This window comes from Octopus sinensis, linkage group LG25, assembly GCF_006345805.1.
Source record: "Octopus sinensis linkage group LG25, ASM634580v1, whole genome shotgun sequence".
Taxonomy (NCBI): Eukaryota; Metazoa; Mollusca; class Cephalopoda; order Octopoda; family Octopodidae; genus Octopus; species Octopus sinensis.
The window spans coordinates 24,941,777-24,967,156 of record NC_043021.1 but is presented as its reverse complement, the minus strand read 5'-3'; the positions used below and the strand labels follow the sequence as shown (position 1 = coordinate 24,967,156).

The following is a 25,380-nucleotide window of genomic DNA, read 5'->3' as shown; positions in this document are numbered from 1 at the left end:
ACCAAAGACTCACCATATATCACAATGGTGTAGTAAGGTAGAAGGGGCAGGGTGAATATGCATGCATACATACATACATACACACACACACACCCACACATACATACACACATACATACATACAGGTATGGATGTCTGGTTAAGAAGTTCACTTTGTAACCAAATGGTTTTAGGTTCAATCCTGTCGTGCAGCACAGTGCCTTCCATTACAACCCCAGGCCAATCTATTTCTTGTGAAAGAATTTCACAGGCAAAAAACCAGTGCAGGTTAGTTGTATATATGTATGTATATGCATTGTGTTTATCTTTGTCTTGACATTTGATGGTCGTAAACAAGCATCACTGTCATACATGCAGTGTCATGTATTTCTAATTTTCTGCAAAAACATGTTTAGTCACGGGGAAATATTACTTTGCTTGGAAACAAGCGAGGGTTAGTGTCAGGTAGGAAAAGGATGTAACTGTTGAAAATCTGCCTCGACAAAATCCATCTGACCCATGCAAGCATGCAAAAGTGGACATTAAAATCATGTTGATGACATATACACAATGGGCTTCCCTCAGTTTCTACCTACAAAATCTGCTCACAAGGTTTTTGTTGGCCTGGAACTTTTGTAAAAGACACTTACCCATGGCTGTGTAGCAGGATTGAACCTGAAAGCTTATAGTTGGGATGTGAACTTCTTGAACACACAGCATGCCTGCTCCTTTAAGAAGAAGAATTCTAGTGAAAGAAATACATAATTCTTTTGAGTGATAATGTTTAAGGAATGTTTGATATTTCTTATGAAAGATGAACCTCTGATAAGAAGTATTGCTTTTTTTTATTTAATTTTTCCATTTACAATTGAATTGTGGTAAAGAATTTGGTTGTTAGTGCTTTTGTGGTCTTGCTCTATTAGTTCTTGTTATAGAGAGGGAGAAATTTTCAGAAACCTTTATATTGTTGCAATCTGGGGTAAATGTATAATGAAGGTACTTGTATATTGCATCAGGGTATCTTTGTCAGTTAATGCAGAGAAACTACTATATCTGTCTAACTGTAGATACATTCAAAAGTAGGTATACTCAACTAATCTACTCCTTTAGATATACAAAACTCACTGTCCCAATACTCCTGAATCTAAAGAAAGAACAAAATACAATCATCAAAACAGTTTGGTCATATGTTCAAACCACAGCTTCATATATAAGCGACTCCAGAAGATGTTTGCTGTGTTTAGCAGGAAATTATGCTGAAGGAAACACTTGAAATATTAGAAAAAGGCCTGAGCTCATGTCTAAATGAAGGGAAGGCATAAGAACAAATAACTTATGACTATTCAGTTACCAAGAGGTTGCATTTGATGCAGAAATTAAATAGCAGTGTATCATCAGGGATATGCCTGTCACACACACACACACACACACACACACACACACATATATATACATTGGGAAATATATTCATACACATAGGTGGGTTAGTGCTAACACAATAAATGGAACATGCCACATTTACTGTTTTCTGACCACTTCCTTTTATATTTTACTATATATAATGTATGCATGCATGCAACTATATGTATGTATATATATATATATATATATATAAGAGATAATGGTGTCATTGAGACCCAAAGGTTTCAGGTAATGCTGAATAAGTGCTATAGACAGACCATAGTTAAGTTCCAGATTCGGTAATATTGTGAATAAAGGGTTCAGCATTGGTTCTATGTCAGCATGTGTATAGAAGAATTTTTTGCGGAATAAGATAAAAAGCCAAGGCTGTATAGATATTAGAGCATTTATAGATAGAAGGTCTTACAGCTGTTTCTAGGATATTTATTAATAATATCCCTTCATCGGAGACGGTGTGAGAGGAAAAATTAAGTTATAGTTAGTTTCGATGTGATACAAAATAGAGAGTGAGGTGGAGGAAAGAAAATAGATGTAAGATATGTATGGGTATTGAAGTTGTAAATCCATTTTTTAGGCATAATGGTATATATGCAATATTTCAATATCTTTTGAGTAAAATCCAAAAGTCCAACAGAGTTTAAAATGAGTCCTTCCAAATATAGAGTTTATAAGGAATGTAAGACTCCTTTATGAGTGAGATCCTGCAGATATTTTAAACTTGGTCATTCCCAGTAGGGAATTTATATATAGTATTGCAGAGTCAAGGTTTGTATTTAAAAATCAACATATATATATATATATATATATATATAAGCTTAGCTGTGCAAGTTAAAAAGTTTGCTTTGTAACCACGGAGTCTCAGGTTCAGTCCCCTGTCTGCAGGGCATCTTGGGCATGTGTTTTCTATAGCTCTCCAGGCTGGTCAATAACTATTTAGTAGACAGACACTGTGTTGAAACTTATTCCTTTACTTATATAAATGTATAAATAAGCCATATTGATTAATATCTGTGTCTACACCACCAATACTGAGTTGTAACAATTTGGCCTGAAGATGACAATGGCATAAAATTCAATTCACAAAACAAACTCCCAGTTTCAGTTTCAACAAAAAACCCACATCCTCTACAGCTTGTATTGAGCACTCGTCTCTCACTGATTCAATATCAAACAATGTACACACACACACACATATTAGATTGTGGGGCTGAAGTAACACCATTTCATTGTTATCAGTGTTGAGGCTATACATGTTGGAGCCTATTCTGGCAGCCTGTGGCTTGTGCCTTGCGGTGTATGCCAAGTAGCATAACCTATTGACCGTTCTTGCAGATGCTCTAAACAGCGGTGCTGTACCGTCAGTGCAGCAAGAATCAATACCCAGCAAATCTGTGTTAATATTCCCAGAAGGAAGACAGGAGAATAAAGCCAACACTCACCCCTTCCGCACGAGACTGGAAGGAGCTGCTGTGGTCGAAGGGTTTGCTTCTGTTGCCAGTCTTATTGCAAGAACAAAAAAAAAACTGCCTGATCTCATGACATGATCTGGTTTTATCTTTGACTTGTTTTAGTCACTGGACTGCAGTCATGCTGGAGCATCACCGTGAAGAGTGAAGCCAAACAAATCAGACCCAGTGTTTATGTTTGGTTTTTATTCTATCACTTGTCAGGTCAAACCACAAAGTTACTGGGAAGTAAACGAACCAACACCGTTGTGAAGCAATAGTTAGGAAACACATTTCTTAAGCAAACAGCCACACCTGTATCGATTATATACAAATCGATTCTATTGATTCACTCCTCACCCCACCACCTGCCACCCCTTCTATCTACAATATTTACATAGTATTGAGTTTTCAACACTATACCTATTTCTTTACTACCCACAAGGAGCTAAACACAGAAAGGACAGACAAACGGATTAAGTCAATTATATCGACCCCAGTGCGTAACTGGTACTTATTTAATCGACCTCGAAAAGATGAAAGGCAAAGTCGACCTCGGCGGAATTTGAACTCAGAATGTAGTGGCAGACGAAATACCACTAAGCATTTCACCCGGCGTGCTAATGTTTCTGCCAAGCTAGGCGCCTTTTCCACACTATTTTCAACTTTATACCACCAAATGTTATCTCAGTCACAAATATAATCCCTGCTACAGAATCTCTTCTGTTCCATGACTGCCACATTTGAATTCTTTTGAAATTGATTTCAGTCCCAGGATCAGAGAAAAGAGGAAATTTGGAATTCTGAGTGAAACGCCAGCTTAGTAAAATTTTTAAAAAATGAAAGAATTCACTAGAGACTCTGTGGTTGTGAAGTTTGCTTAACAAGCATGCAGCATCTTTAGTTAGTTAGTTAGTTAGTTAGTTAATTTGGCTCAAAAGCAAATAGCAAGGCCATGTAGGGGGACATGGAGTTAAGTACAGGGTGGTGTTCATGTAAAGAGTTCAGGCCACTTGAGGTCCAGGGAGGCTTTGAACAAAGCGGTCGTCGGCATCTTCACCATCTCGTCTGGCAGCTTGTTCCACGGATCCGCAATCCGGACGGAGAAAGCTCCTCTCCTTCGATTGAGATGAAATCGTTGCAGGTAGAGCTTTTCGGAAGCTTTTGTGGAAGCACTTTCTCTCACAGTCTTGCTTTCTAATATCTTTGGAATGGAATTTAATAAATGGAAATTCTAGAAAAGACCATTATATAAAGATATATATGACAAAGTGGAGTTGTAAGGTACCACACAAGTGGAATTATATATGAAAGAAGGTTTGAAAATGCAATTTTAAAATATGTTTATTTACTTTACTGGTTTCACTTTTGAGAAAAAGATTGTCAAAAGTAACATGTAAAAGTTTGGTTGTGTTAATTATTGGTTGTCACAAAATACTGCAATACATATATACATTCTTTGGTAACAAGGACATGTTAAGGACATAAAAAAGTATAACAAGTTCATTAAAATATTGGGCACTAAAGATTACAACATATATATACATTCTCAAGAAAATGTTAAAGATAGTTTCCAGAAGGAATTATTAAAAAGTTCAGTGAAATATTGGTATTGTATCTGTATATATATATACACACACAGAATATTATAAATTCAACAAAGTTTACATTATAGTAGTAGGGTAGCTTAAACTGACCTGGTCCACCATGTTATCGTAAAAGACTATATATATATATATATATATATATATTATTCCCAAATGTAACCACATGTGGACTGTTGGTGATATTTTCCCCTCCGTCTTCGTTTTCTCTTGGACTTTCCCCTGTCTCTTCTTTCTGAAGAAGAGCTTTGCTTGAAACGTAAAACCACCTTTCTTTCCTTCTCTGAGCGTCTAATTAACACTTTGCATGTCCCATGTCCTTGTGTTGTTGTTTTTGGGAAATCAAATAAGTCATGCATCTGATGTTATTTACATATAAATATCTGCAAAAACAGAAACACACACACATACACATATACTGTGTGGACCTTAGACAACTGTCTTCTCCTATAGCCTTGGGTCAACCAAAGCCTTGAGAGTGGATTTGGTAGATGGAAACTGAAAGAAGCCTGTTGGATCTGTTTGCTATTGTCCAATGGGCGGAAAAAAAAACAATATGCTTTTAAAGGAAGATGAGTTTGATTTGATCCCACTTCGGAAAAGAGGATTCTCTGAAATTACCATATGCTCTTCCCTCGGGCAACTCCCTAATGTCATCAAACAACACCAGAGACTTTGGATTAATTGTTGATAACAGTCTAAGCTGGAGTTCCCACGTAAACAGCAAGGTTGACTTGGCCCCTAATATGTGCTCCTGGATTCTGAGAACTTTCCGGTCTAGAGATGCCTACACCATCATCATTCCCTCCTCTACTTTTGCCTGACCCCACCTTGAGTACTGTTGCCCACTGTGGTCCCCCCATGCGAAGCAACTCATTATGAAAGTGGAGGCACTCCAGAGGTCAATGACAAGAAAGACAGATGGCATGAGAGGCATTGGCTATTGGGGGTCAGCTAAAAATACTCAATCTCTGCTCTCTTCAACGCCGCCTGGAGCGTGACATCATTTGTGTGACGTGGAAAATATTCCATCAATATTGCACAAATGATGTTGGCATCAGTTTTAAAATCCATCCAAGACTTGGCCCCCGTGCTATCCGCTCAGCACAAAAATCGAACTCAGAACATGTAGCAACATTACGTCACAATTACTTTACTTCAACCGGTCCAGCTCTCTTTAATACCAAAATACGTCAAAACGGAAACGGATCCCATAAAATTTAAATGTTCATTGGGCAAATTTCTTCAGAAAATCCCAGACCAACCTCCTACAGCCGGATATGTCTCCAACAATAATACCTCTTTGCTAGAGTGGGCCATGGTGCCCCCATATGTGACTAATAGACTTCACCAGGGGGTGCTATTAAGTTAGACATGGCCTGGGCCTATTCTGACCGAAACCTATCAAAGTTATGTATGTATGTGTGTATGTACGTGTGTATATATATATATATATAATAATAATAATAATAATAATTGTGTACAGTGCTCAGGTGCACTACAACTCATCTAAAGTGTATATATAATCAGGTGTAGTTTCGGCGGATTTCGGAAAGCATGAGGGCCTTAAAAGATGCAGTGTCATGGCAGTCAACAACTGACGCAGGCAGTTTATTCCATGCTTCAGCAACTCTGAGCGTGAAAAAATGTTTCCGAAAGTCATGGGAGCTGTATTGTTTTCTGACTTTGTAGGCATGTCCACGTGTGTTAGACACATGGAGATCAAAAAGGTGTTCAGTGTTGTTGTTGGTGAGGTGGTTGATAACTTTGTGGGTGTTTACCAAGTCCGTCGCCAAACGCCGGAGCTTCAGTGAATCCATGCCCAGGGAAACAAGGCGCTCAGAATATGGTAGGTGTCTGATGGAGGGTATGCGTTTGGTTGCACGTCTCTGGACAGATTCCAGGAGGTCAATGTTCTGTGCAAGATAGGGGTTCCAAACTGATGATGCGAATTCCAAGTGTGGTCGTACCATAGCTGTATACAGTTTTAAATGTGTCTGTCTGTCTGTGTGAATCCCTAAAACTTGAGAACTACCCAACCGATTTCATTCAAATTTTACACATGCCTTACTTAAGGTCGGTGGAACGTCATGGGCGAAAACAATGTTCAACTTCTCGCCTAATGCGAGCCCACAGCAATCTCTTATCTCTTACACTATTTCAGTATTACGTGTCAAAAGTGAAACAATAATATCTCTATTGCAATGTGAGATAATACTTTCAGTATTTAAACTTTCACTATTATAGTGAAACTATCACCTCACATATATACATGCATACATAAATATTCGTCATAAACACTCTACCACTGCTACTAATAAGTGTCGGGAACCCTGTCAGACCTGCCTTACGTTCGAACCGGAATCTCAAAAACATTGTCCCCTTACATCTCATTCTCATTTCATTACCACGACAGGCAAATAAAACTTACTTCTCACGATGAGACAATGGAAGATGGTAACAGACATTAACCAGATGCTACCTTCTCAAGTGAAATATATTGTCATCCACTTCAGCTCTAACCTTCCTAGCGTACAGAGAGTTCAAACGACCCCACACGACTATAGCACCACTGAATCGCAATCTGGCCAGGGCTGGCAAGTTGGAAGGTTGCGCCAGACTCCAGTCTGATTTGGCATTGTATCTACAGCTGGATGCCCTTCCTAATGCCAACCACTCTGAGAGTGTAATGGGTGCTTTTACATGTCGTCAACACGGGTGCCAGTTGGGTGACTCCGGTATCTGCCACAACTACGATTTCACTTGGTTTGATGGGTCTTCCTTCTCAAGCACAGCATATTGCCAAAGGTCTCAGTCAGTTGTTATTGCCTCTCTGAGGCCAAGCACCTAAAAGGTACTTTCAACATGCCACTGGTATGGGAGCTGGTTACACAACACCATGCCCTACATACTCCAGCTCCCTTTCATACTCCTATTTCTCCCTCTTCACTGCTCCTAAACTTTGCCTATCATCCCACACTGCTTTCTGGTTTATTCTCCTTCCTGAGTCATTTCTACATCTCTCACCTCTCCTCTCTCCGTACTAATATTTTCTTTCTCCTGCACCTCCACACTTCTCCATCCCTCATCACATTCCTAAATTCATCTCCATCTTTTGCCCCTTACTCTCCATCTCAACATCTACCCTCTCTTCTCTTCCCATCACCCACAGCTCATTTCCTCTCTCATGCTCACCTTCGTTACCTTAATCGTTTGCTCTGGCACTCCACCAGTCACCTTCCTTTTGTCTCCTTCTCAACCCACACCTGTATATTACAAGTGTTATCCATGTATCTCCCTTTACAGTAGGACACATGTACCTGTCCCCTCTATCATATTTTACCTTTTCAATATTCAGCATGAAGCCCTCCACCTCCACTTTCGCTCTTCAAACATAATCAATTTAATAGTTGAGGCCTTTTTTTCATTTTCTTTTTCCTGTTCTTTTTTTTATTTTGCAAAGCACCTGGCAACCTCACAAGTGCAAGTCACACAAAAATAGCACCCAATATGCTCTGTAAATTGGTTGGCATTTGGAAAGGCATCCAGTTGTAGAAACCATGCTGAATCTGACATTGAAACCCAACATGGCCCTGTGGTTTGCTGAATCCTGTCAAACCGTCCAACCCATACCAGCATGGAAAGTGGATATTAAATGATAGTGATCATGATGGTTTATATATATATATATATATATACACACACACTCACACACACACACACACACACACACACACACACACACACACACACACACACACACACACACACATATATATATAAAACTCAACTTAAAGTTTAGGCGAATGAAAATTGAACTGCGCTATTTATGTTCTGAAATCCATCTCGCAAGTGCAAAAATCGATAATGTGTTTGTTTAGGCCTTATCTCATGCATTGAATAGTGAGCTTTACTCAGTCAGCTGTTTGACGTGAACTGTGTTCACCACGCGTGCAAGCATGCGTAAATTGCATGAAAAATAAAAAATCAAGATATAAAAATGAATCACCGTAAACATTGTAGAAATTCGGCAAAGAAATGAATTTTCAGGATGTATCCTGGAGGGTTTTTTCGTATTAATCGTTTGGACTTTGTGAACACATACCAATTGTTTTCATAACATTTTTAACGCTTTGAATTAAATGTGACCATTTTGCGTTGAGTCTGCAGTTTGAATCACTTTAACCAAATTTTAGCAGGCCGGATTTTTGATCATCACGATACATTGCCAGCGACTCCCTGAAATCCCCGTTGAGAAATACTGATCTAAAAGAATAATTCAACAATGCAATTATTTGATCAACAAAAATTTATGAAACGCTTCTAGGTACTTCCTATTGAGGAAATGGAACACATAAGCGCAAAAATAGAGGGCATTAAATGCTTGATTTTAAAACCAAAATAATTGAATTTTGATTAACTTCATCCAAGTTTAGCTTAATTCGTGCGTTCTATGCACGCACGAGCACACGAGCCGGGCAATACTACTAGTATATATATATATATATATATATATATATATATATTTCAGTGTCATATAACTGGCATCCATGCCCTCATAGAGGCAATGTGGCTGATGTCAGTGTTATGTAACCAGCTCCCATACCAGTGGCATGTTGAAAGTACCTTTTAGGTGCTTGGCCTCATGGAGGCAATAACAACTGACTGAGACCTTTGGCAATATGCTGTGGTTGAGAAGGAAGACCCATCAAACCAAGTGAAATCGTAGTTGTGGCAGATACCGGAGTCACCCAACTGGCACCCGTGTTGACGACATGTAAAAGCACCCATTACACTCTCAGAGTGGTTGGCATTAGGAAGGGCATTCAGCCATAGAAACCATGCCAAATCAGACTGGAGTCTGGTGCAGCCTTCCAACTTGCCAGCCCTGGTCAAACTGTCCAACCCATGCCAACATGGACAATGGATGTTAAATGAAGATGATGTATATATGTATGTATGTAGGTAGGTAGGTATATCTTTGTATCTTTTTCAGTTATTAGACAACGCCCATGCTGGAGCCCTGCCTTGAAAAATTTTAGTTGAATGTATCAACCCCAGTGCATTTTTTTAAAAGCCTCTTACTTATTCTATCAGTTGGCTTTGCCTCTGTTTCACTGAACAGCAAGATTACAGGAATGTAAAGAAATCAACACCAGTTGTTAAGCAGTAGGGTGGTGGGTAAAAAGACCCCCCCACCCATATATATATATATAATTATAATTAAGGTTCAGCTAATTGCTTCGCCACATACCGAATTTAGAAATAGGAGTTTAAATTCCTTTTCTGGTACTATAAGAATCTCCATGACGGTAAACATACTTTTTTACGAAGGCAAAGAGAAAAACAATGAATCAACACGAAATTTAAATTACTTTAATCTCAAAACGCGTATATAGTTAATCCTGGTCATGTGATTCATTGTTTTTCTCTTTGCCTTCGTAAAAAAATATGTTTACCGTCACAGAGATTCTTATAGTAGCAGAAAAGGAATTTTAACTCCTATTTCTAAATTCGGTATGTGGTGAAGCAATTAGCTGAACCCTAATTATAATTATGTGGATAATTTTACTTATAAAGGTTATTTTAACATACCGATCTACTTGGTAAAATGATTAATTAATTAATCAATTTGATTAATAAATTTTACCCTTCTATTATTAATTTAAAATTATAATATATATATATATATATATATATATATATACACACACACACACACACACACATATATATATATATGGGCTTCTTTCAGTTTCTATTTACCAAATTCACTCACAAGGCTTTGGTCAGCCCAGCGCTATAGTAGAAGGCACTTACCCAAAATGCCATGCTGTGAGACTGAACCCAGTACTATATGGTTGGGGAGCAAACTTCTTACCACCCAGCCACGCCTACATCAAAATAGGGATAAAACGAAAGCCCATTGTGCGCGCGTGCACTCGCGTTCTTACACCGCCACTACCATCACTAACATCACTACCATCACTATTAACAAAATTAATGATCTTGTTTGTATTGTGGTCATGCATGTGTGTGTGAGTGTGTATGTGTGTGTGTGTGTGTGTGCTAGTGTGTGTGTGTGTGCTAGTGTGTGTGTGTGTGTGTGTGTGGTGCTAGTGTGTGTGTGTGTGCTAGTGTGTGTGTGTGTGTGCTAGTGTGTGTGTGTGTGTGTGTGTGCTAGTGTTGTGTGTGTGTGTGTGTGTGTGCTAGTGTGTGTGTGTGTGTGTGTGTGTGCGTGCGTTTTTGTCCATGTTTATGTAAGAAACAGCTTTCTGCCAAAAAGCGTAACTTAGCGATTCAACAAGTATTGATGATAAAATAAAGACGGTATGAGGTCGGTGTAATCAAACACTTAAAAACGGCAATCCAGTTTGGCCAACCTCCACTGACTGAAACTGATATTAAATACATACATATACACAAACATACAAGCACGTACATACACATATGCATGCATGTCTGTGTATGTATGTATGTATGTATGTATGTATGTATGTATGTATGTATGTATGTGTGTGTGTGTGTGTGTGTGTGTGTGTGTGTATGTATGTATGTGTGTATGTGTGTATGTATGTATGTATGTATGTGTGCGTGCGTGCGTGCGTGCACGTATGTATGTATGCATGCATGCATGCATGCATGTATGTATGTATGTATGTATGTATGTATGCATGCATGTATGTATGTATGTATGTATGTATGTATGTATGTATGTGTGTGTATGTATGTATGTATGTATGCATGCATGTATGTGTATGTATGTATGTATGTATGTATGTATGTATGTGTGTGTGTGTATGTATGTATGTATGTATGTATGTATGTATGCATGCATGTATGTGCGTGTATGTATGTATGTATGTGTATGTGTGTGTGTGAGCGTGTCTCCGTGATTATCCCCGCCTCCTACTGCATGATAACTGCTGTTGGTTTGTTTACGTAACTTAGCGGTTCGGCCCAAGACACTAATATAATAATTGCCAGATTTTAGAAATAATTATTCTGGGGTCGATTTGTTCGAGTAAACCATTTAAGACGATGCTCTAGCATGGCCGCATTTAAGTGGCTAAAACAATAATTTTATATACACATGCATAATATTTACACACACACACACATTATGTATGCATGTATGCACGTATGTATATAAAATATGCGTGTGTGTGTACAGGCATACATGCACTATTTTTTTGTCTTTTTTTTCCCCCTTTTTTGTCTGCTTTTCCTGGCTGCTTGTTTCGTTGACATGTCCTAACATGTGTAACAAGCGTGATTTAGCAAACTCCTTCGTAAACATCCACCCTTGTCTCATCCCAACCAAAGGCGAAATCCATCTGCGCCGCTGCTGCTGCTGCCACACCCCACCCATTCACACCCTCGGCTCCTCTTTCGTAACGTTTACGTAACAATGCTATTCAGAGTGATCTCCCTTGAGCACAATGGAGACAAGCATGCCAAGCCTTTTCGCCACTGGATTCCTCTCACAAACTTTCGCTGCTTCAAACCTTTTCTATCGATCTTACCCCTGCACTGAACGAATCATTCACTCATCGAATTCACCCCTTATTCAGCTCTCGTTATGGACAAGTAGCGACGAAATATTCATTAAGGAATTTTCGCAGATTTGATCGGAATTTTTGCTTTGTTCATTTTTACCTTTAATTAACGATTTGCTAACAAACTTATTCTCAACACACACACGTACATACATATTAATATAGATGTTCACTGTCCGTAAGTGCTTTGCACTATACCACATAAATACACGTATTGCATCATATAAGCCTGTGTGGTTTTATATATAATTTACTTCCGAAAGACTTTCATTCGACCGAAAGTAAATTTCCCATCAAACTCAATTACACATCTTATCAAAAAAAGAAAAAAAACCTAGGCTAATAATTTATAAATATCGTCGAATTTATGTTAATTCTCAACTGATTTGCATTTGTCATTATCTCTCGTTTGTATTTTATTATTTTTTCAATTCAAAGACAGACTCAGAATACATTTATATATGTGTATGAATACACGCACACACAAATATATTTTATTTAAAATTTAGCTACAATGTCTTTACGGTGTGTCACCCCTACCGTGACCCTCACTCTACGATGTTTCTGTGATTTTCAGCTGCTTTTTCGCTCTGCCGGTGTAAACCGTTCGACTCGATCTTTCTTCTCCGTTAGACGTCTTTCACTGTTAAGACCTTGCCAAGATGTCCCCAGTCCGGTTGTTGGGTGCAAAAAGACACTTGATATTCATGGTATTATGAAGATTTGCAGCAGCTGTTATCACAACTCTACCTCAGACAAGCGGAACAACAATGTTGCGAAGGTCAAAAGCTCTGCATGTACTTCAATATCGAAGCTTCGGAAAGACTGGATGCCCTGCGGTAAATACCAGGTCCACGCCTGGTCCCTCTCAGGCGTGGAAACAAGTGTCGTGGTGCAGACGATCGAAGACAAAAGTCTGTCTGTTGCGTTTGATATCGGTTACGCCACCCGAGCGAGTGTTCGATGTAAACATGTTTTCATAAGGTGGGTGTTTTCAAGTTTGCCATAGTTTTCATCGCTGTTAATGTAAAATTCGCTAATACCATCATTGCCACCGCCACCACCACCACCACCATCATCATCATCATCATCATCATCATCATTGTTGTTGTTGTCATCGTTTTGAATGTTGATACAACGTTCACAACCGGTGTGTATAATGTTTATCGCTTGTTGTTGCTGAACACATGACGCAGGCGACAGCAGAACGAACAAAGTGGTTAGTGTTATCCAGCCGTGCCCGTCTTTAATGTGTTACACTAAAATGTAAGCCGTGAAACACTTGATGCCTACTTCAAAGAAAGGACGGGAGTGTAATGTCATTCTCCTTTACATTTAAGCAGGTCAGACAAATACTGAGACGCTCCCTCATTAGACGAGTAAAAGATAATGATTCATTAAGATAAGACTGCTTTGCGAAGAAACAAATATATGTAATATGTACATGCACGGAATCCCATGCAAATGGTCAATAATAATAATTGTATGTTATATGATTAAGGTCACACATATAGGTGAGGGATATGGTCGACTGAATTGGTTCTAATTTTTAATCATCCTAAAATAAAAATCTAACATTGTCAGGATATGATCAAAATGGCAGCAGCATTGAATTCCAGTTCTTCATATTCCAAATACAATTCCAGCTGAAGTCAGCTTTGCTTTTTTGTCTGCAAATGTTAGTCAATGGAATACCACTCATGTACTGGGGTCTGTTTAATATTCTCATATGACATCCAAGATGTGACAAGACTTGTAATAGAAGAAGGTGGTGAGCTGGCAGAAACATTAGCACGCTGGGCGAAATGCTTAGTGGTGTTTCGTCTGTCTATATGATCTGTGTTCAAATTCCGCCTAGGTCGACTTTGCCCTTCATCCTTTCAGGGTCGATAAATAAAGTACCAGTTGCGTCCTGGGGTCGATGTAATCGACTTAATCCGTTTGTCTGTCCTTGTTTGTCCCCTCTATGTTTAGCCCCTTGTGGGTAGTAAAAAAATATATATGTTCTGAGTTCAAATTCTGCTGAGGTTGACTTTGCCTTCCATACTCTCGGGGTCAATAAATTAAGTACCAGTTGTGTACTGGGGTCGATCTAATTGACTGGCCTCCTCCCCAAAAATTTCGGGCCTTGTGCCTAGAGTAGAAAAGAACACTTGTAATATAAGACAAAACAACATGGCTTATTATCGTTAGTTTTTTTTTTTAATCCAAAAATAATTTGTAAAATTGTAAAACTCCTTTCTGCTCTGCAAGAACCGTTCCACACTCCATTGCTTGTATGGCTTTCAGTTTATGTTTCTTAAGAATAAACAATGTTTGATGTTATTCAGGCATAAAATTAGAATGGACAATGTTCTGTGCTCCTCTTGGCGCTATAATGGAGAATACTTTAAGCCTGTTCTCGAACAGAGAAGAGTTCAATAAATTAAGTACCAGTGAAACACTGGGGTCGATGTATTTGATTAGTCCCCTCCCCCCAAATTTCAGGCTTTGTGCTTATTGTAGAAAGGATTATTATTATTATTGAAGACAGGGAGCTGACAGAATTGTTACCGGACAAAATGCCTTGTGGTGTTTTGTCTGTCTTTGCATTCTGAGTTCAAATTCTGTTGAGGTTGACTTTGCTTTTCATCCTTTTGGGGGTCGATAAAATAAGTACCAGTTAAGTACTGGGGTTGATATAATTGACTGGTCCCCTCCACCAAAACTGCTGGTCTTTTGCTGAAATTTGAAATCATCATCATCATTATTATTATTATTATTTTCATAAGTTTTACTTGGATAGTTTCATGTGAGTTTTATCCTGGTGTGCCTCCATGTTCCTGAGGTGTGTGTGCCATTGGGTTCGTACTTTTGTGGCGTCTGGAACAGTCAAGACTCCTCTTGTTGGTTTGCTGCATCAGTTTGTTTTGTTTTGGAGGTTGAGGTTCTTGGTTCGTTAGTGTTTGTTCTCTGTGTGTGTGTGTGTGTAATGTCAGGTGCATTACCTTAACGAGTCTTCATCTTGTATACTATATGTTGCATGAGCTTCTGCTGTTCTAGATCATTAGGTGCTTGTTGTGCCGGGTGTGTGTTGTGTGTGAAGATTGTTCTATTTGAGTTATTCTATTGAGTTGATGCTACCTTGCACAAGATATAAGCTGTTCCTAGCAGAGTGATTTTTGTGGGGGGCAGTGTGTAGTGTTGGAGCCCTGGTATGGCTTCCATATTTCCTTTCATATTATTTCTAATCACACTTAATGCCCCAATTACTGCTGCTATTCTTTCCACCGTCTACCCCACATCTTGAATATTTCAATTCTAAGAGCCTTGAATTTGGACAATTTCTCTGTCTCTTTCTGGCTAATATTTTCATCAGAAGCAATTGCAGGGTCACATCAGACTGCATGTTTTTCTCTTCCACTCTTTTATTGTTATGTCTGGACAGTTCACCTTGATCCATTTTTTTTAGTTTGGATGGTCATTATTAATATTAAAGGTGGAAAGCTGGCAGAAATGTTAGCACCCCAGACAAAATTCTTAGCGGCATTTCAAATTCCTCCAAGGTCAATTTTGCTTTGCATTCTTTTGGGGGTCAATAAAAAAATACCAGTTGCATACTGGGGTCAGTCTAATTGTCTAGCTCCCTCCCCCCAAATTTCAGGTCTTGTGCCTAGAGTAGAGACGATTATTATTATTATTATTTATGGTGTGTATGAATCTTTTACATTCAGAATCAACATTCATGATACTGGGTCACAACCAGTTTTCTTAGATATTAAGGGCCTTTCTTACAATCCTTGCTGTTCCCAATAGAGCACATTTCTGAATTAATGCAACACTTGTAGTTACATCAAACTCAATAAGTGAACTGTTAAGTCTGTTGGTGACGGTATGTAGGACACCTATAACAAGTGGGATTACCTTTGTAGAAATCCTTCTTAGTCATTGTATTTCCTTTGCCAAATCTTTCTTTCCTCTTCTTTCACTGCTACATTCATGTCCACAGATATAGCCATATCTATGATGAGGCACTCTTTTTTCCCACTTGTGCAGAACCATAATATCTGGTCACCTGGCATGGATTTTGCAATCAGTCTGTGCATTAAAATCCCATAAAACCTTACACGGGTCCTTCTCTATTACACTTTCTGGTTGATGTTCTTACCATTTTCTTCCCACTTTAAATCCCCTTTGCACTAATATGTCCCATTGTAGTGCCTTGCCTACACAGTCAGGTCTGAGTCTATATTCCTCTGTACCAAAGGACTGCATGACCTTATTATGTGCATAATGGATTCCCCTTTCTCCTTACAAACTATGCACTTTGCACTCTTGCGGATTTGTCTACTTCAGCCTTAATGATGTTTGTACGCAGTGATTGGTTAACTAAAGAAAGATCATCATCATCATCATCATTATTATTATTATAACAAGGATGTGGATGGTAAAAATCCCAAACTAAAAGGAGTTGGTGTTTGCTTAGTACATTACTGTGTTGGTATTTAGCATTATGGACTGTATTTAAATATTTAACAATAGACCTTGTTCCTCAGTGTCCATCCCTGTGAGCCTATTTGTACTCTTCTGAAAGCCATTGCTCTTTGTGTGTACATACACACACACACACACACACACACACACACACACACACACACACACACATACACACACACACACAGAGTTAAGTACTGGTAAGGATGGGAAGGAGTGAAATTGTGAGACGTCAGCAGTTCAACTGCCGCCAGTGACACTACACTGTGGGAAAAACAGTTTATTGTCAACGGTCAAGTCCACATAGCTTTAGTTAGATACCAAAGAGAATATAAGACATGAAAGGTGGAAATTAGGGATTCGTTTATTGGACTTTATTGCTGAGTTCAGTTCTTACCAAAAAACTAGCTTCTTATCCTGGAGAAATGTATCTTTTATCAGTTTCACACTATGGAAGCCCAACTTGAACAAATAATCCTGAGTCCTTGTAATTCAAAGCAAGTAGTTTGTCAGTTTGGTTCCTTTCCAATGCCTCTGAAAGTGGTGGAGCAGAATCAAGGAATGGAGAGGAAGAAAGATGGTTGGCTGCTGACTTGGAAGTATATAAGTGGGAGGCTGGGTGATGGTTGCTGTACTTATAGCTCTTCTCAGGTTATGTATTGATTGCAACATCTTCACATCTCCCCTTGAGGTGAGGGCATCTCACTTTCAGTGGGGCTTTGATCAATTATCATCTCTAGAACACACATCTACAGGGGCCAGACTAAACTGTACCGTGCTCCCCTTCTCTGCACTTGGGAAAGGATATGCACACACATGCATGCACTTGCTCACATTTTAATAAATGATTAATTTATTTTCTCCTTTTCTTTTCCTTTTTTGTTCTTTTTTTTCGTTTTTGGTTGCCGCCAATCCTTCTGATAGCCATGGACATTTAGACCATGTGTCAGCACTGTTCCAGCATGCAACTAAAAGGAATTTGTACAACTGGACACCGGCCACCTACTACGTCCCTCCACACCTTGTTGCTCCCTTGAAACAGATTGGAGAACAGATGTATTCTTTGTCCAACACACCACCTGTTCTGAAGCAGCTGGACATTCAACCAATAGAGCTGGGCAATAGTGTACAGGTAAGACACTGTTGTGGTCACTGCTTTTGTTTCTTTTTGGCCCTAGGTTGGCCCTGATCAAACACAATCATCCTCATCCTTTTCATGTCAACTTTTCTATGCTGGCATGGGTCCGACAGAATTTGCAGAGAGCTTTTCTATGGCCGTCCATTGCCTCACCTCGCCTGATTTTAAGCAAGGCCAGACATTTATGTGTGGAACATTAGAAACTGACCACCCCGTTTGAGGGACGATGAAGTTCATTTCTGATCATCACATGATGTCAAGACTAGAATAACACAAACAAGCACACACACATGCACACGCACACACACACGCGCGTGCACACATGCATACACATACGTGTGTGCACACATGCATACACACACGCGCGTGCACACATGCATACACACACGCGCGTGCACACATGCACATGTGCACAATTATATATATATGATCAAATTTCGATAAATACTTTTTTCTTGGGTATTTTGATGTCCTCCAGGGACTCGTGTTGTGGTTTATTAAATACTTTTCTTTTTTATATGTTTTTGAGTTGATTGAAAAAGTCAAGAATTTGATTCGTTTTCTTGAGTTTTGGAAAAAGATGTTTTGAGAGTAGTTATTTGAGATGTTCTTTGTCATTTTGAATCTGTGTGTGTGTGTGTGTGTGTGTGTGTGTGTGGTGAATATGCGAAAGATTGTTAGAGGCTTGGTTAGAGAAGAAAGAATAAAATAAAAAAATAAAGAAGTAAAAAGATATTTTCTGGGAGGATTGGTCTGATGTCATAAAAGGGGTCAGTGATTTTATCAATTGCTTTTAGCCACTGAGTGATTAGCTATTAGGCTGCTTAGCTATAGGTTTCATCAAATTTTTTGCAAAATTCCCATCAAAATTCTGAATTCTCTGTGAAAGACTGTGGAGACGAGAGACGTGCATAGATGCAGTAAGAACAATTTTTAAGATTTGGATCCCAGTTCTTCTAAAATTTAAAAGTGGATTCTCCTTCCAAAGAAATGTAAACGTGAACTGTAAAACACAGAATCTAATATAATGCCACGATTGCAAAAAGAATTTTATTAGCAAAACTGGAACCTCACTTTGTCAACGTGCAAGAATTCATATGATGCTGTGTCGTATTTGCAGGCATTTATATGAGGTTGCTGCAAAGATGGGGAGGAAGAGCATTGGTGTTGGGTAAAGTTGTCTGTTGAGGTGAGTTTATTGACAGCATGTATATGAAACCTGTTAATTTGAAGTTGCTGAAAGTAGACGTAGGCATCATAGTAAAGTACGTGAGACTGAGGAAGCAATGAAGAGGGGTCAGAGTCTGAGTAGAAGGTTTTAAAGAAAGGTTTCTGGCCGAAATGAAATATTTCTGTTAAGATGAGAGAGAAATTGTAAAAGCTATTCGCCATAACTTAGATTATATTCCACGCAAAGGGTTGGGAATCTCCAGCTTTGTGTTTTCTAGAAAATATAAACAACCGAAGCAAAGGCTGGAGACATCCATGCCATCATCATCATTGTCATCATCCCAGCATGGGTCAGGCAGAATTTGATGAGACGGGTTTTCTACAGCTGGATGCCCTTCCTGTTGCCAATGACGACAGGAAGCAAACAACACTGTTTGTATGACGTTGATACTCATTTACAACCATTACATGATGTTTTGACAAGCGTACACACACACACACACATACACTCATACACACACACACTCACAGACATACACACACACACACACTATTTTGGTTGACTCGGTCTCTTGCTACTCTGAATTTCATTTGTCGGTGCTCAGGATCTCCTGGCAAATTATGACTTACTTGGAGATGTTATTAATCGCAATTTACCTGAAATCCCTGTGGACTCTCAAATGAAATTCAGAGCAGCCAGAGACTGACTTGATCAAAATATATTATTATTTGTTGTCGTATGGAGTATTCTTTTTTGCTGACAGCACTAAACAGATATATACATATATATATATATATATATATATACACACACACACACATATATTTTATATATATATATATATATATTATATATATATATGATTGATTGATTCTAGTTTCAGCTTATGAGCTGTGGCCATGCTGGGGCACCGCCATTATATATATATATATATATATATATATATATATATATGTAAATGTAACAATTATTCGGTAGCCAAGATAAAACTCTGAGTTTCAGATGCCGAGGTGGAAATCCATGCCACCAACTATTCAGTTATCTGGCCATCGGAAAAAATGGTATGAAAAAACTTTTTTGCTGGGCGAATAACTGAAGAGATGGCGGCGAGGATTTCCACCTCGGCATCTGAAACTCGGAGTCTTATCATGGCTACCAAATAATTGTCACATATTACATTTACAGATAAATTCCTCTATTTACATAATATCGAGGTCTCTTTCATTCTTTTGTTGTCTTGCCATTTCTATCAATATATATATATATATATATGTATATATCTATAAAATGGGCTTCTTTCAGTTTCTGTCTCTGTGAGAGCTGTAGTAAATGACACTTGCCCAAGCTGTCTGTCATGTAGTGAGAATGAACCCAAGATGACATAGTTTTACAAACAAAACTTCTTAACCCCACAACCACACTTGTGCCATCTCGTATTATATCCTTTCCTTTAAAATCCAACCAGAATGAAACTAATCCTTATATCGGCCACCAACAAAAAGAGATAAATCTTAAAAAACAAAAAGAAATCAGGTGGAAAATGGTTTTGGTTTTCTTCTGATTTATTTCCCTTGCTCTGCAGTTGCTGTTGGTGTGTTTCTAATAACAGCAGCCTCATATTTCAGGAAGTTTGTTTTAATGAGGCTTTCTGAAAGATTCCACCAACATTGGCTGAAGTAAAGCATTGAACCCTTCACCAAAACCTTGTGGACTTGTATCAATAATTAACTCTTTAGCATTCAGATTTCAAATTTAATGATTATTTATTCACATTGTTTTCAAGGAATCAGGCATTATGTTGTAACTTCAAGATTTCAATGATGTGATTGTTTATTTTTAAAATAACATTGTAGGCTAGGTATGAGAGGCAGGATCTAGCCAGTTTTAAGATAAAACAGGTAGAATATTTGAGCCAGAGATGGCTAGTTTCAATGCTCAAGGTTTAATGAAAGCTTGCTTGATCCATTATTGTATTCTGTATCATCTCCTTGTCTTTTACTGGATTAGTTAATCCACTTCAGTACAGTGTATCATCTTATCTTCCATGAAGAGATTCTTTAAGAATTCATGAAAAAAGCAATTCTTCTGGATATCAACCCCAGAAAGAAGAAAAACAAAGTTGGTTTCAGTCAAATTTGAACTAATGAAACATTAGGAGTTCAATCCCACTGCCTGGCACTTTGGGCAAGTGTCTTCTACTATACCCTTGGGACGACCAAAGCCTTGTAAGTGGATTTGGTAGATAGAAACTGAAAGAAGCCTGTCGTATATATATATATGTGTGTGTGTGTGTGTGTGTGCGTGTGTTTGTATGTCTCTATGTATGTATTTGTGTGTTTGTGTTTGTTCCCTCCACCATCGCTTGACAGCCAATGTCGGTGTGTTTTCGTCCTCGTAACTTAGTGGTTCAGCAAAAGAGACCAATAGAATAAGTACAAGGCTTACAAAGAATAAGTCCTCAGGTCAATTTGTCCGACTAAAGGTGGTGCTCTAGTATGGCCGCAGTCCAATGACCAAAGCAAGTAAAAGAATAACTACAACTGCAAAGCATTTCGTCTGACAACTTCACTGCTTAAATCCTTATGATACCAATCCACCTGCGACCACCCCTCCTGGTCCTATGAGGTAAACTGCTTATTTTAACTAATTAATTGTTTAATTTGATTTTGTTTGTCGCTGCTTTTTTGTTGCTCTTTGCAATCTTTTCAATAACAGACAGACAGACAGACAAACGGGGCCTCGAGAACGGACGAAGTCAAACAGTCATTGAAAAGGTTGCAAGTAGCAAGGAAAGAACTTTGACAAACAAAAACAGAGCAAATTAAACAATCTGTTAGATATTTAACCAATTGACTAATGAGAAACGAGTGGAATTGAACGAGTGTGTGTGCTAATAATGTTGGTATAATGACTCTCTTTAGCCACAACAAAATTTGTTACAACACACAAATTCACTTAAAGAATCTTTTGCAAGCCAGATACAAAAATCTAAGTATAAAGAGACCCTTACTTGAAAAAAGAGGAAGCTTTGGTGATAGAGCATCCAGCCCCAAGATCATGCCGCCAATAAAACGCTTGCTGCCATGACAGATGTAATTGAAAGAAGGAACAAAGGATAAGTTCTACAGAACAAGTAAAACCATTTTGCTGTTCCCCTATTTCCAACTTAAATATTCGAAACAGATAAATTTCCATCTTAAAGAATAAAGGCCATATTATTTAATGTTGTCAAAAGTTGGGATGGTCATGGGTGAAACCCCTTTGACTGTAAATCCTTTAGAACAGCCAGAAAACAGTATTATATTTTCTGACTGGTTTCTTTCATTGGACTTTGGCCATTCTGGAGCACAACCTTTAAAGATTTTTTTTTCCTTTTTTTTTTTTGTAGTGAATGATATTGACTCCAGTATATATTTTATTGATCTCTATAAAATGGCTAAGTCATTGACATCCAATACTGGGATATAAACACACACACACACACTCGCTTGTGGCTGTGTGGTTAATTAGTTTGCTTCCCAACCCCATGGCTTGCAGTTCAGTCTCACTGCACAGTGCCATGGGTAAGTATCTTCTATAATTTCAGGTCAACCAAAGCCTTGTGAGTGGAATTGGTCGATGGAAACTGAAAGAAGCCTTCCATATACGATGTGTGTGTGTTTGTTTGTTTCTGTTTCCTTGTCTTGACATAGCATAACAGTTATAAACAAGCATCAACATCATAAAAGTGTAATTCATTTCGAACCTTTTGTGAGAACATGTCTGACCATGGGGGAGATATTGCCTTACTCGGAAACAAGTGGAGCTGGTGACAGGAACAATATCTGACCAAAGAAGATCTCCCTCAGCACATTCCAACCAACCAAGGGAAAAGTGGACATTAAAATGATGATGATGATGATGATGATATATATAAATGTTTGTGAATCAATTACAAGTAGTGGCGCCACCATTTGAGGTTGAGTTGCAACTGGTGATGTTTGTTGACATTTCCTGTTCAACAAATCACCCTCCAGCTGTGCACATTTGAATTCCTCTGGAGTAGAAGAAAGTCCCTTATTTTGAAAACAGATAAGGTTTGGTGACAGGAAGAGCATCCGGCCCTAAAACCCCAGCCTCTACCACCTCCCTGACCAAAGAAGGAATGAAAGGCTCCTGTGCACTTTCTCTCTCACAATGAACTGATTGACCTGAGGCTGTAGAAGCCCCTTGTCCAAGGACCCAAGCAATGGGGTTGAATCCAGAAACTCAGAACAATGTAGTTGCTAAGGAAATGTCTTAACAACACGTTTGTACCTTCACACAAAACAACAGACAGTTATAAAAGGCTGTTGGTTACATTTTTAAATAATCTAACGGTAGACTGGAATATTTCTACATGTTACAGCCGTATTGAAACATGTGGAATTAGGAAAAATAGTGAAGTTTTGCAAAGGAGACGACTCTGAGCATTTCATATTATCCAGCTTCATAAATTCTTGTTATCATTTGCTAACACTAATGATTATTATTATTAATGAAATGTTTATGAAAGACTCTGGATGTTGTCTGGTGAATGGGGTTAATTCACTCTAAGTGGGTTACTCACAAAATCTCTTGTTGACATAACAGCTGGTAACATGAAGAAATTATCAATTACCAAATCTGTCGGGATTTTCAAGAGCGGAAATCATACTTCAAACACACAAACACACACACACACAAACACACTCACTCACTCACTCACTCACTCGCGCACTCACGCACGCACGCACGCACGCACGCACGCACTCACTCACTCACTCACTCACTCACTCACCCACCCACCCACCCACCCACTCACTCACTCACGCACCCACTCACTCACTCACCCACCCACCCACCCACCCACTCACTCACTCACTCACTCACCCACCCACCCACCCACCCACTCACTCACTCACTCACTCACTCACCCACCCACCACCCACTCACTCACTCACTCACTCACTCACTCACTCACCACCCACCACCCACTCACTCACTCACTCACGCCACACATCACTCACTCACCCACCCACCCAACCACTCACTCACTCACTCACCCACCCACCCACCCACTCACTCACTCACTCACTCACGCACACACTCACGCACACACTCACTCACTCACTCACTCACTCACCCACCCACTCACTCACTCACCCACCCACCCACCCACTCACTCACTCACTCACTCACTCACTCACCACCCACCCACTCACTCACTCACGCACACACTCACTCACAAACACACTCACTCACTCACCCACCACTCACTCACTCACCCACCCACCCACCCACTCACTCCACTCACTCACTCACTCACTCACTCACACCACCCACCCACTCACTCACTCACGCACACACTCACTCACAAACACACTCACTCACTCACCCCCCACTCACTCACTCACCCACCCACCCACCCACTCACTCACTCATCACTCACCACCACTCACCCAACCCACCCCACTCACTCACTCACGCACACACTCACTCACAAAACCACTCACTCACTCACTCACTCACCCACCACCCACCCACTCACTCACTCACTCACTCATCACTCACTCACTCACTCACTCACTCACTCACCCACCCACTCATCACTCACTCACGCACACACTCACTCACTCAACTCACTCACCCACCCACTCACTCACTCACCCACCCACCCACCACTCACTCACTCACTCACTCACTCACCCACCCACCCACTCACTCACTCACGCACACACTCACTCACAAACACACTCACTCACTCACTCACCCACCCACCCACTCACTCACTCACTCACTCACTCACTCACTCACGCATACATGCACGTACTCACTCACCCACCCACTCACCCACCCACTCACTCACAATGAGACAGACAAATAAATTAGACATAAGAGTCAATCGCACAAGAGAGAAATAAGCCTTTGTTGCTGCCGAGCTGTTCTGCGAATGAGAGATGGCAGCTGGGATGAAGAAATGGCAAATGATTAAAGTGGGACAAGGAACTTGTAGAAGAGGCCGACAGGGAAAGAACTGATAAAGGCTGAGCTCCGAATGCTGACCATCAAGAAAGAAATCACAACAAGTTCTTATGAGTTTCTGGAAAAATCTTGTCCAACCAACTCCTGCAAGAATGAGAGTTGGGGGTGAGGAGGTCTTAAAATAGTGATGTTGAGGCTAGCATACGTGCGATTGGGGTGGGGTTTTTGTTTCTATAGATTTGTAGGCATGGGCATGGCTGTGTGGTTTCGAGTTCAGTTCCACTGTGCAACACCTTGGACATGTGACTCCTATGGTCCTGGGCTGACCAATGTCTTGTCAGGGAATTTGGTTGACAGAAACTGTGTGGAACCCCACAGTGTATGTGTGTGTGTATGTTTGTCCCCTCCCTCACATGAGGACAAGTGTTGGTTTGTTTATGTCACCATAGCCTAGCAGTTCAGCAAAGAGATTGATACAAGTGTCAGACGGGGACAATTCCTTAAGGCATTGCTCCAGCATGGTCATGGTCCAATGACTGGAACAAATAAAAGACAAATAGTTCCAGCTTGTTTTCTTCACAGTGGGAAGGGGATTCTCGAAGACTCA

At 39.6% G+C, this 25,380-nt stretch overlaps 1 protein-coding gene across 1 annotated transcript in view; it reads left to right on the top strand.

Annotated features, from left to right (window-relative positions):
- Positions 1 to 11,848: 11,848 nt before the first annotated feature.
- LOC115224416 (tRNase Z TRZ2, chloroplastic) overlaps positions 11,849 to 25,380 on the top strand; it is a 14,932-nt gene continuing 1,400 nt past the window's right edge. Inside the window, exons 1-2 of the mRNA XM_029795314.2 lie at positions 11,849 to 12,993; positions 17,407 to 17,614. Of these exons, the coding sequence (XP_029651174.1) occupies positions 12,524 to 12,993; positions 17,407 to 17,614 (678 nt within the window). The 5' untranslated portion in view covers positions 11,849 to 12,523. The remainder of the gene's footprint in view (positions 12,994 to 17,406; positions 17,615 to 25,380) is intronic.